At 39.4% G+C, this 13623-nt stretch overlaps 1 protein-coding gene and 1 long non-coding RNA gene across 2 annotated transcripts in view; both read right to left on the bottom strand.

The window, feature by feature from the left end:
• LOC135477103 (uncharacterized) overlaps positions 1 to 10234 on the bottom strand; it is a 37745-nt gene extending 27511 nt beyond the window's left edge. The window contains exons 1-10 of the mRNA XM_064757256.1: positions 10223 to 10234; positions 9859 to 10055; positions 7581 to 7627; positions 6682 to 6860; positions 4276 to 4392; positions 3870 to 3945; positions 2792 to 2922; positions 2385 to 2444; positions 2065 to 2165; positions 302 to 504 (exon numbers count right to left, since the gene is read on the bottom strand). Coding sequence (XP_064613326.1) covers positions 302 to 504; positions 2065 to 2165; positions 2385 to 2444; positions 2792 to 2922; positions 3870 to 3945; positions 4276 to 4392; positions 6682 to 6860; positions 7581 to 7627; positions 9859 to 10055; positions 10223 to 10234 — 1123 coding nt within the window. The remainder of the gene's footprint in view (positions 1 to 301; positions 505 to 2064; positions 2166 to 2384; positions 2445 to 2791; positions 2923 to 3869; positions 3946 to 4275; positions 4393 to 6681; positions 6861 to 7580; positions 7628 to 9858; positions 10056 to 10222) is intronic.
• Positions 10235 to 10557: 323 nt separating this feature from the next.
• LOC135476083 (uncharacterized) lies at positions 10558 to 13555 on the bottom strand. The gene is made up of 3 exons (XR_010445090.1): positions 13204 to 13555; positions 11492 to 11618; positions 10558 to 10660 (listed from the first exon to the last, which is right to left on the bottom strand). It is a non-coding gene; the product is annotated as an uncharacterized LOC135476083 (long non-coding RNA).
• Between the last annotated feature and the right edge of the window lie 68 nt (positions 13556 to 13623).

The following is a 13623-nucleotide window of genomic DNA, read 5'->3' as shown; positions in this document are numbered from 1 at the left end:
TAAGCCAAATGGTCATCCAACAATAAGGTACGCATATTTGGACGTTAATGATTTATGCCGGGCTTCTTCAACTCCCAAAATAACTAAACATTAATCTACATTTTTATGTTTTTTGATTGGTGTTTTATGCCGTACTCAAGAATATACCACTTGTATGACGGCGCCCAGCATTAGGGTGGGAGGAAGCCGGGCAAAGCTCAGGTGAGAACCCACAAATCCGCAGGTTTCTGGCAGACCTTCCCAGGTACGGTATTAAACTACATGTACAAATAGCCAGTACTATATTTGCATACTGAAGTACCTTTGGTAGCTGCTGTGCTGTTCTTGTCCCCCCTCTTGGTTGTCATGGTAACTGAGCTGGCTTTATCGTGGACGACCAGTCTGTGGGGTTTCTGTCCTAGCAGCTGGGGTAAGAACATCCCCATGTATGCCTCGGCATGCGACTTCTTCAGGAAGACGCCCTCGTGAAGGGTCGCCAGTGGGAACTGAGTGAATGTCGATAACCTGGCATCACAACATGTCAAAGTTTTCATTTCTTTTCAATTAATAGTATGTTTACATTACTTTTTTAAAATCATTTAAAAAAGTTTTGATTTATTTATTGACTTTGTTTTGATTAGGAGTTTTACACCCCCACATCAGTGGGAGGAAACTGGACAGATAAATAAGTTATGAAGTCGACCAATCAACTGAAACAAATTAACTAAGAAATTCTGATTTTTTCTCTCTCAATATACAAAAGACATGACAAAGGCTTCTTGATTAATTTGTCTCTGCTCCTTTTAGCCCATATGCATGTAACTTTAACACAAATATTTAGCTTCTTTTTTCTCACATGGTTAGTCCATCTAAGGAGCAACATGCTCATATCTGACCTAAAGTTCCTCACGACTAATCTGCTCATTTTGGCTGATTGCAGGAGTTCTGTTGATCTTAGAAGGTGTTCGGGGGTTTGTTTGCCAGGTAGCTTATTTTGGCTCATTGTAGAAGCTCTGTTGATCTTAGAAGGTGCTTGGTGGTTTGTTTGCCAGGTAACTTATTTTGGCTGATTGCAGGAGTTCTGTTGATCTTAGAAGGTGTTCGGGGGTTTGTTTGCCAGGTAACTTATTTTGGCTGATTGTAGGAGTTCTGATGATTTTAGAAGGTGCTTGGGGGTTTGTTTGCCAGGTAACTCATTTTGGCTGATTGTAGGAGTTCTGATGATTTTAGAAGGTGCTTGGGGGTTTGTTTGCCAGGTAACTCATTTTGGCTGATTGTAGGAGTTCTGATGATTTTAGAAGGTGCTTGGGGGTTTGTTTGCCAGGTAACTCATTTTGGCTGATTGCAGGAGTTCTGTTGATCTTAGAAGGTGTTCGGGGGTTTGTTTGCCAGGTAACTTATTTTGGCTGATTGTAGGAGTTCTGATGATTTTAGAAGGTGCTTGGGGGTTTGTTTGCCAGGTAACTCATTTTGGCTGATTGTAGGAGTTCTGATGATTTTAGAAGGTGCTTGGGGGTTTGTTTGCCAGGTAACTCATTTTGGCTGATTGTAGGAGTTCTGATGATTTTAGAAGGTGCTTGGGGGTTTGTTTGCCAGGTAACTCATTTTGGCTGATTGTAGGAGTTCTGATGATTTTAGAAGGTGCTTGGGGGTTTGTTTGCCAGGTAACTCATTTTGGCTGATTGTAGGAGTTCTGATGATTTTAGAAGGTGCTTGGGGGTTTGTTTGCCAGGTAACTCATTTTGGCTGATTGTAGGAGTTCTGATGATTTTAGAAGGTGCTTGGGGGTTTGTTTGCCAGGTAACTCATCTTGCCTGATTGTAAGAGTTCTGCTGATCTACAAGGTGCTTGGGGGTTTGTTTGCCAGGTAGGCTGACACCTTACTGAAATAAATTAACTTTTTCAGCAGACATCAAATGACATTTATTTGCTTCCACAAATGTACCTACTTGGATGACATTTTAGGTGATTTATTACATAAATTAATGAACAGGTTAAAAAAAATGGCACGAAAAAACCCAAAAAAAACAGTACAAAACACACACACGCACACCGCACACACACATAAAAAACATCTGCACTTACCCTTCATCGGTGTCTTTTTCACTAATTTCCACAAAGTTCAAAGTTGACTGCTTTTCACCAAAGACAAAGACTAGAGCATCTGGATCCAAACAAAACACACACTAGAAAAAACAAAAGGCAGTACTTCAACATACCTGAACATTTCACGTGTATTTCATGGAGTAGGTTGACAAGTTTAATTAATTACTACTCATGCTGAACTCTATGTCATTTTCATCTTCACAGAAGCATAAAACAAGCAAAAAAAAGCTTACATTGTTTAACTCAGTAAAACAGAAAAATATTAAAAAGTGTGCAATCAGTGCATATCTATCTCTTACCTCCATAGTAACCATCTGGTTACCAAGGACTGCATTCGTGACAGCTTTCACAAAGTTATCCTGCAAATGAAATGTGATCTCCAGAAAAAACGTTATTGATGAAGTTATTATGAAAACGTGAATTTAATGAAGGGATACTGCATTTTGGGTTCATGATGGATTGATGTGATGAAGTGAAGATGGTTGCTGCAAAATTTATGACTTATATTTGGGGTTTATTCACCATACTGCTTCAAATCACAGAGAAACTGGGAACAAACCCTTATCCTGCTGCGTCTGCCACAGTTGTGAGTTGTTGTGAGTTTGTGTGAATATCTGCCACCTCTGAATCATTCAACCACAAGCTGACAACACATGTGTCTAGTACTTTGTATTCCCTACCATACAAATCACTGCAGGACTCATACCTTTTCCAAGTGAACTCTGTCCACTTCCCATAATACATCAGTCCAGGGCGTACCCAACGCAACTTCTTCCACAGTTTCATTTGTACTCAATGTCTCTTGCGGTGTTGCATCCTGGGAGGGTACATGAATTCCTAGACAGAAAACAGCACACTGATTATACAGATGACATTTCATCACCAATTTCTATGTATATCACCATGATAAAATGATGCAAGCAAGGACGCGTTCTGCACCTTTTCCTATTATGACTTATACCTATATTATTGTTTCCAATAAGCAGTATAAAGGTACAAGCCATGTTACATTTCACAGCAGCAAACCACTAGTTGCCCAATAGCAAATCACTACCCCCAAGCCACTTGCCCCACAGTAGGAAGCCATGAGCATTCCAGTAGCAACCCACTGGCCACCTAGAATCCAGACACCCAATAGCAAGCCAATAGTTAACCACTGGCCAACCAGTGGCAAACCACTAGCTGTCTAATATCAAGTGACTCGCCACCCAGTAGGAAGCCAGGAGCATTCCAGTAGCAAACCACAGGCCACCCAGAATCCAGACATCCAGTGGCAAACCACTAGCTGTCTAGTAGCAAGCGACTTGCCACCCAGTAGCAAGACCCAACCTAACCCATAAAGTGAGTGAGTACTTGGGGTTTAACGTTGTATTTAACAATTCTTCAGTCATATGACGACAAAGGAATTCTTACAGTGTATGTAATGTGCCTCCTTGTTGCAGGACGGATTTCCAACGCTCTTTTATCTAGTGCTGCTTCACTAAGACGCCTTCCTGAAGGCAAGTCACCCCTCCGGAGCCATTATACTGATAGGGTCAACCAGTCGTTGCACTATCCCCTTCATACTGAAGGTCTTAGGCGTGACTTGACCCAGGATTGATCGAGGGCCAGTCCCACCCCATAGAAAGCCAGTAGCAAGCCACTGGCCACCCTGCAGCAAGCCACTGGCCACCCTGCAGCAAGACACTGGCCACCCAATAGCATGCCACTGGCATCCCAGTAGCAAGCCACTAGCAGCCCAACAACAAGCCACTTGACACATTGTAGCAATCCTGGTAACATACCTATAACTTTATGGTTTTGCTTCTTTTCCATTCTGTTGAGGTCTTGAATAACACTGCTCACAAATAAGTCTGTAACCTATTTAGCAAAATATGAACACAAAATTTATATGCATATTTGACCAGAATAAATATCATCAACATGCATTAACAGTAATTCTTGTTTCAGTGCCATTACCTATAGGAAAACAACATCGCCCTTCACCATATAAATTTACTTCAAGTCATCTTAAATGCTGAAGACACTTCAAAAGTAGCATTGTTTAAGAGTAAATGTATTTTCATGGAAAGCTAAAGGTGACTATCTGTAGTTGTTGCAGCAGATATATATACAGAAGACTTAACAATCATGTGGATATTGTAGGGAACACAGAGACATTGAAATAGGCGCAAGTATATATTATCTTACCTTAGTAAGATCAGAGCCAGTGACAAGGTACTCCTGTCTGAGATGAACTCTCTGAGGATGTCTGTAGAATGTTCCAGTAAACACAGCGGGACCTGTTAGGGCCATCAACACCTGAATCTGAAACAAAGTTTTTAAATGTAAAAATAAAAATATAAAACTGTTGTAGTCGTTTGCTGACAATAGGGTGACCAAGAAAGGAATTACAAAAAGGTAAACATTTTTAGCTCTGACACGCAGTTCTGTATTTTGCTCTGTTGGTTGATTGGTCAGTTGGATAAATTTTTACTCTGTTAGTTGATTGGTGGGTCGGATACATTATTTCTCTGTTGGTATGATTGGTCAGTCGGATACATTTTTGCCCTGTTGGTTGATTGGTGGGTCGGATACATTTTTGCTCTGTTGGCCGATCAGATACATGTTTGTTCTGTTGGTTGCTCTGCTGATTTTTGCTCTCTTGGCTGATAGGTCGATCAGATACATTTTTGCTCTGCTGGCCGATTGGTCGGTTGGATACATATTTGCTCTGTTGGCTGAGTGGTTGGTCAGATACATTTTCGCTCTGTTGGTTGATTGGTTGGGCAGATATACTTTGGCTCTGTTGGTTAAATGGTCAGTCAGATAAATTTTTGCTCTGATGGTTGATTGGTTGGTTGGATACATTTTTGCTCTGTTGGCTGATAGGTTGTGCAGATATATTTTCGCTCTGTTGGTTGATTGGTCGGTGGGCTACATTTTTGCTCTGTTGGCTGATTGGTTGGTCGGATACATTTTTGCTCTGTTGGCTGATAGGTTGTGCAGATATATTTTTACTCTGTTGGTTGATTGGTCGGTCGGATACATTTTTGCTCTGTTGGCTGATTGGTTGGTCGGATACATTTTTACTCTGTTGGTTGATTGGTTGTTCGGATACATTTTTGCTCTTTTGGCTGATAGGTTGTGCAGATATATTTTTGCTCTGTTGGTTGATTGGTTGGGCAGATATATTTTTGCTCTGTTGGTTGATTGGACGGTCGGATACATTTTTGCTCTGTTGGCTGATTGGTTGGTCGGATACATTTTTGCTCTGTTGGCTGATAGGTTGTGCAGATATATTTTTGCTCTGTTGGTTGATTGGTTGGGCAGATATATTTTTGCTCTGTTGGTTGATTGGACGGTCGGATACATTTTTGCTCTGTTGGCTGATTGGTCGGTCGGATACATTTTTACTCTGTTGGTTGATTGGTCGGTGGGCTACATTTTTGCTCTGTTGGATGATTGGTTGGTCGGATACATTTTTGCTCTGTTGGCTGATTGGTTGGGCGGATATATTTTTGCTCTGTTGGTTGATTGGTCGATCAGATACATTTTTACTCTGTTGGTTGGTTGATTGGTTGGTCGGATACATTTTTGCTCTGTTGGTTGATTGGTCGGTCAGATACATTTTTGCACTATTGGTTGATTGGCCGGTCGGATACATTTTTGCTCTGTTGATTTTTGCTCTGTTGACTGATTGGTCGGTCAGATACATTTTTGCTCTGTTGGTTGATTGGTTGGTCGGATACATTTTTGCTCTGATGGTTGACTGGTCGGTCGGATACATTTTTGCTCTGTTGGTTTATTGGTCGGTCAGATACATTTTTGCTCTGTTGGTTGATTGGTTGGGAGGATATATTTTTGCTCTGTTGGTTGATTGGTTGGGCAGATATATTTTTGCTCTGTTGGTTAATTGATCAGTCGGATACATTTTTGCTCTGTTGGTTGATTGGTTGGTCGGATACATTTTTGCTCTGTTGGCTGATTGGTCGGTCGGATACATTTTTGCTCTGTTAGTTGATTGGTCGGTTGGATACATTTTTGCACTGTTGGTTGATCGGTCGGGCGGATACATTTTCTTTCTATTGGTTGACTGGTCGGTCGGATACAGTTTTGAAAGCCTATCTTTGAAAATGGGCCATTTACCTAATGAGGGGCCTGAGGGCAAGACATTGGGGTATTACAGTTGTTGAAAATTTGTACTTCTTTGAAAATCATGACCCAGTGTAAACTAAAAGCACAGCACCAAAATCCTACTTTTCTCGCAAAACTGAAATAGACCGAACAATTTTGTCAAATATTGCATGCTACTGGAATTTTTTAAAACTGTCAACCTTTATTCAAGCACAATCTGAAGATACTATTCTGTGTTAAGTGATAAAATTGTACTTTTTATGAAGCCTTGAAACTGGCCAATCCTACCAACATAGTGTTGTTTCCAAAATCAAATTAAAAGTGTGCATAAATTTCATTGAAAGTTTCTCTTTCATATGTGAAAGGGTTGAGGAATTAAGGTAATAACAATTGCCATAATATGAAAAAGACTTCTGTAACAAACACACAATTCAAAAGACTATAAAAAAAATTCTCAAACATATTTAAACCGTGTATTACTGAATGTCCAGGTAAACTGGGTAGGTCTGCCAGAGGAGGGGTGACATTCTCCATCAGCCAGCGGTACTGATCCACACCCCGGGGGTCTACCAGCTGTAACAAGCTGCTCAGGCCATAGACAGGTGGGTCAGTAGGGGTGTGGTACAGGTGAGGGACAGCTGTCTTCTCTACTGGCTTGTCTGGAACACAAGATACTCAGTGATGGACTGACTGACAGGAAAGATATAAGTCTAAAAAAAATATTGTATGTATGTATGTATGCTTGGGGTTTAATGTCGTAACAATTTTTCACTGTGTGCACATATACTGTGTCTTCTTGTGACAGGGCGAGCATGTTGCCAAAGTGCTGCCATTGCTGAAGTATCATGCCCAAGACACCCCATCCAGTCAGATTATACTTATACCGAGCCAACCAGTCCTGTTTCTCCAGCCTCTCAGTGCTGAGCGCAAATCGAGGCAGCAAATAGTGCATGTACCATTTTTAAAGACTTTGGCATGACCCGACCCAGGTTTGACCCTGGGTCTCCTGCCTTCAAGTAGGACACGCTATCCATCTGGCCACTGAAGCAGTCCAAAATATTGTATTCATTAGTATACCGATATTAGCCCAGATTGATTAACAGGTATTAAGGATGTTGATCTATGCAGGTATGACATTACAGTCTCAATGAACAATTATTACCATGCAAAGACGAATTGATCAGTTTATCAACTGATTCATTGTGCAGTTTGCACATGTAAAATGTATTTCTGGCAATTGCTATCATATTCAAAACCAGTGTCGGTAATCCACTGGAAAATCTTCCCGCATGATAGTTACATTCTCTAAAAATTCTCAATAGCTATTATCTGGAAAACTTAACTGTAAAACTGGATGTTTCAATCTAGGATAGACTTACTAAACAAACGGAGAATGTCTGCATCTGACTGCTGATAGAAGTGAAACCTGTGGAGAGAAAATTTATTACTAAAGTTAACCCTTCAAGAAGAGAAAAAAATAAAAACTGAATTAGTTGTATAATTTATTGATTTATTTGATTGATGTTTTATACCGTACTCAAGAATATTTCACTTTTCCGACGGCAACCAGAATTATGGTGGGAGGAAACCGGGCATAGCCTGTGGGAAACCCATGACCATCCGCACATCGCTGTATGACCTTACCACGCAAGCTGAGTTATTTACACACTGATAAAAAATAAATAAATAACCTCAGTGAATAGATTTTTATAAATATTTGGGAATTGATCTTCAAAGGATTGAATATTGTGGAATGACTCCATTGCATGCTGCTGGTACATGTGAATGAAGGTTGTATCAAATGCACATGTATTTTAAGTGTACTCTATATGAAGGTCATTAATTTTGTAATTTACTATCACTGCCACACACCCTGATCAACAATCCCAAGGCCCATTCAAAACACGATGTTTCACTCAAACCACCAAAAGAACCAAGAAAGTTCTTAAAGTACGAAATGACAGATTCATGCAAAGAGAAGAAGTCAGCAGTTTTCAATGATGTTGGAAAAACCCCCAAACTGAGAATATCAACAGCTTATATACTGACAATATTTGGTACAAGATTTGAGTACTGATTTTACTCATTTGGCTACAACATACCATGTTTCTTCATCATTATTCATCACTGAAAACTGTTGAGTGCTTCTCTTTGCATGATTCCGTCCTAATTTTGTATTTAGTATACCCTTATATATTTCTTTGTTCTTTGGTGTTAAACGTCGTTTTGGGAATTGGTCTAGGGATTAAAGTGTTTTAGATGTTGAATGTCTGATACAGATAGCTCGCAAAGCCTGTGTAAGCAGAGATATATTCTGCAAATTATAGCTAATTAGACGCAGGAATAGATATAGAAACTGGTTATCACAAGTGCTTGATATCAGCATCAACGATAATGTTCAAACTAGAACACATCAGCATATTAATTTCAGTGGGTCACTTTTACATACACATGTATACATGTATGTGTGTGTGTATTAATAAGAGAGAAAAACTGGGTCAATGTTTTTGTGACCAAATAAAACAATTTGCAGATCTCATACACTGAACTACATAATTAAATACTTGTATCACAGGAAAAAATAAATATTTTCATATAATTCACAGATGTAACATAATATCAGCTATGAATGTTATCATTTCATTAAGACATGTGCTACATATTTCCCATTCAGGAAACATGTATGTGTAGTTGTATATGTTTCTAGTGGAGGATATAACATGTACATGTTTCTAGTGGAGGATATTACATGTACAAAGCAATACCAGCCAGATGGCCTGGGAAACATTTCCTGTATTGGAAACGTTACGGTGTGTTTCCTATTCAGGCAACATGCGATATGTTTCCTGTTGAGGAAAGGTTTGTCTGTGCTTTATTGACTGTGTCCAATTTAGGAAACAGTCATTACAAAATCAGACTAATGTCAAAGACATGCACTATATATTAACAAGTATACTTTGGTGAAAGAGTTCATAGTGCAGCAAGTTGCAGGAGCGTAGAAAAATGAAACTGAAGTTTTATAATGGCATTTAAGCAGTCAGCTATTGTCAGAATTCCAATATTTCCTAAATACATGAAAAGTCGTATAGATAAATGTATGTACTATGTCCAAATTTATCAACCCACACTTCACTTTCTTTCATTTTATAAACAAATATATAAAACTCATGAAAGTTTCCTGCTTAGGACACCTATGTGCTAATCCTGATTTGGACTTGGACCCGACGGACTAGACCTCAAGCCTCAGGCTTACTGACAGTGTTAAGCAGTTGCCAATGATGTCCCAATCCACAAAATAATTAACATAACACACATCTTCTTTCCATGAGTAGGTCGGATAAAGCAGAAAATCTGTAGCAAATTTGTAACAATGGGAACTAGTCAAATGCCAAGAAGTAGGACGCTAATGCCATTTTACTGACGTCAAATGTTCCTTTCCAAGTTCACCATTATGATGTCACCTAGACGGAACGACATCGCAGTAGAAAATGATACACTGGTAAACGTTAAGTGCTACAATACAACTTTTGATGTACGAATGGATCAAGGTTCTGTTTCACACAAGCGCCACCCCACTGACATATGCTGCATCCTCATTACATCCATGGAGCTGAATGCAGCTAATTAGCTACCGCCCGTAAATACCCCAACCCTTACTTCTCTGAAGATTTCCTGAGTGCTGTAATCAGCTTGGGGTAAGGGTTGTACGGCAAGGTTTCCTGGCTCAAAAGGTCATGACACAAGCTGCTGAAGGTCGTTTTGAGGTCAGTGAAGTATCGTTTGTGACCCCTAAGAGGGTTAATGCGGTGAAGACCTGGGGGAGGCTGGTAAGACTGTCGAGAAATGGGCTCCTCCTGTAGACATAGCCAGTAAAACAAAATATTAAAACAGAGTACAGTTTCCACGTCAAACAATGTTTAAAGAATATTTGCATTTGATCTGATCATTGCAAATCTTATGTTTACATCCACATTATATTTATGATATTCCTCAGTTATGTTAGTGAACATTTTACACTGACATAGGTTACCATTAGCGAACATTTTACACTGACATAGGTTACCATTAGCGAACATTTTACACTGAAATAGGTTACCATTAACGAACATTTTACACTGAAATAGGTTATGATTAGAGAACATTTTACACTGAAATAGGTTATGATTAGAGAACATTTTACACTGAAATAGGTTACCATTAGTGAACATTTTACACTGAAATAGGTTACCATTAGTGAACATTTTACACTGAAATAGGTTACCAGTACTATAATCTGGCTGACGCTTGCATTCTGTCAAGTAGCAGCAGAATGGCAGTTTTTTTTTTTTTTTGTTTTACAAATTTACCGCCACTTTACCTTTTCACTTTTGCCACCATCCTGTCTCAGAGGTACATCTAACTGCCTCCTCTGGCGGTGTTTTTCACCTGTTGGATTGCCAGGAGATGCATAACGGGCTCTCTGTAATCAAATAGAAAATTAAACATATCATACATTTTGAAAATACTATGAATGAATGAATGACTATGGCTTAACGCCACAGGCGCAATTTTTCATCCACATCGTAGCAAAAACATGCTCTCCATACTGATAGAAGTATCAACTACTGTATTATGCCGAAAGTCTCACTCTCAGATTGTCTGCATGTGAATCCAGAGCTAATTTCAGCTGACAAATTTTGCAATTTACGCTTTATTTGAAAACTACAACCTACCTTACATCACCATCAAATTTGTGCATGACTAACTTGCCCATTTTTCTTGATTCTGACAGTTCTATTGATTTTAGAAAGGTATCTTGAGGTTTGCTTGGAACATTGGATAATATTCTACTGGAAAATCTTTTCAGTTTCAGCCACAAAAATGTTATTTCATGACACATATTTGCCTCTAAAAATGCACTTTTGTGTTCGAAATTTTAAATTATTTAGGAAATTCCCAAAAAATTCCAGGATCTGGATATATATGGCAACCTAAACTTTATACACTATAAAGTTGGTGACGAATGGGGTTCGCCAGCCTTCTACAAAGGGAAGCAAATATTGTAACTGATAAAACAGCAGTGCCCTCTATCTATTTGAATAACAATGTCAGCTTTTATTATTCATGATTACTGGTCTTGGTATTGAAATCAGTGGTATTGTTATTTAAGTAGGTAGAGTGCACTGCCGTTTTATCAGTTACAAGATCTGCTTCCCTTTGTACAGGGCTGGTGGACTCTATTTATGTGTAGAGATTGAGACAGACAAATGAATGTCAGCAAAATCATATTCTCACTAGCAAAGGTAATTACCTGAGATTTTGATGCCATTATGGATGATCCGATAATGAGAGAACATTGACTGATTACATCAAAATCATTTGTACATCAAGCAGTCCACACTCTATACATGCATCTGACATGCTGTCAAATGATTGATCTGAAAGACAGAACATAAACATTTTTTTTCAAATCTCAGAAAAATAAATCCATACAGTGTATATAAAGAATTGCCATATTTGTCTAAGATGCTCAACACTCTTTTTATACCTGATCAAGAGAAAATTCTTTCTTTACACGAAATAGCCCATGGAATGAGCTTATTGTCAGTGAAGGTAATAGCCTGATTTCCCAGTTCACCCTACAACAGCCTTAGACATTACCTGTAGGCATGCACAATGTAGATGTCAGGCAGTTCTTAGTGCAAGTACACAGCTGGTCTAGGTAATATGGATGGATATTTACCTTCTAGATAATCGATAAATCACGATTTTATTCGTCTGATGCTCTAGCTAGGACCCCACAAGCATTGTTAAGGATTAACTGATTGGACAGGCCGGGGAGGTAAGTAAATGACTGCCTTCCGAAACTTTACCAAGGACCATACAAGGGTGAATAGAACCCAACCATAACTATGCAAGTGCAGGTAGGTGTTCCCATGTGTCATCACCAATAAATCCACACAAGCAACAACATGGTAGTTGGAGTTGAAATTTAACTAATTTCCACTACAGTTTCATGCTTGTGTGGTTTCACTAATGATGGTCCATGCGAATACCTCCTGGAATTGACAGCTGAGACGACTGTGGCTATCGACAGACAAAGTATTTGTGTCCTGCAGTAGTATACTTAAGCCAGCAAGGGAGGTACAGAGGTGTTCAAGGTAAGCTTATGACACAAGACAGGGCTGTGACAGTATACGTAATCACCGCCCAACAGCTATATGGGGCTATGTTTATGTATATTAACTTAGTCCCATAGAGTAGCTGTGGAACATCACTTTGACATCGATCAACACGAAATGTTGAGAGAGTTACAAAGCATAACTGCTTCTAATGTGACAAATAGACGGTAAGCCACATTTACTGCATCTTCACACACGCATTCTGTCTTCCCTAACGTAAATCGATGTCAACCGAGTGGTTCCCATAATCAACTAACCAGTATTGAGTCTCGCCGAACCACAAACGATGCATGACAACCACACAAATTCACAAAATAAATACATTTTCAGACACTACTCCCACTGTGGCCTCCATCTCGTTCGGATAGTTGTACATACAAGTTACGTGATCAATGTGAGCTCAGAAAATAAAAAAGATCGCTCAAGGGAAATAATACATATGACAATAACATTGTAACACTATAGGCAAGTCTAGTTGTCGATTTGGCTGGTTCGCTCCCCTTCTAGTCAGATGCTGTTTCAGTCTCGTTCATTCTCACTAGTGATCAAAATGGAGACAGATGGCTTTCAGCCACAGTATGTGTTGTGTCTGAAAATGATTTATCTTGTGAATTCGTGCCGTTGTCATGGATCATTTTGGGTTCGGCGAGACCCAGAACAGGTTAGCTGATTATGGGGACCACTCAGTTGACATCGATTTAGAATAGGGAAGACGTAATGCGCGTGTGAAGATGTGGTAAATGTAGCTTACTGTAGATCCCACATATTAGAAGCAGTTATTCCACGTAACTCTCCCAACACTTCGTGTCGATCAATTTCAGATATACATTCAGTAACTAACCCATACAGCCAAGTCTGTCTTCATTATTCCGTGCAGATTGGTACAAAATATACTTTTTGTGAAGCCCTGAATGTCGCCAATCCAACCAATGTAGTTCTGTCTCTAAAATCAAACTGAAAATGAGCATAAATTGCACTGAAAGTTGCTCTTTCATGCGTGAAAAGGTGGAGGAATGTAGGCTCAACTGACTCGCGCGATCTGTTATTCTCACCCGAAAAAAACATTCAACAAGTGCAGTAAAACGAAAAAAAAAATAGTTCACAAAAACTGAAATGAAACATTAAACTGTGAGACAACTACAATGACTGTCATTACACAAACGGTCCTCAATTCGAAGTCCTATCATGTTCGTCCCATTTCCCGCCATTTTGGCGTCGCTGACAACGGAAGTCAATTCAGCAGCGCCCTCTGTGCTATCTG

The sequence above is a fragment of the Liolophura sinensis genome, chromosome 10, assembly GCF_032854445.1.
Source record: "Liolophura sinensis isolate JHLJ2023 chromosome 10, CUHK_Ljap_v2, whole genome shotgun sequence".
NCBI lineage: Eukaryota > Metazoa > Mollusca > Polyplacophora > Chitonida > Chitonidae > Liolophura > Liolophura sinensis.
This window is presented reverse-complemented; position numbering and strand designations above follow the sequence as displayed.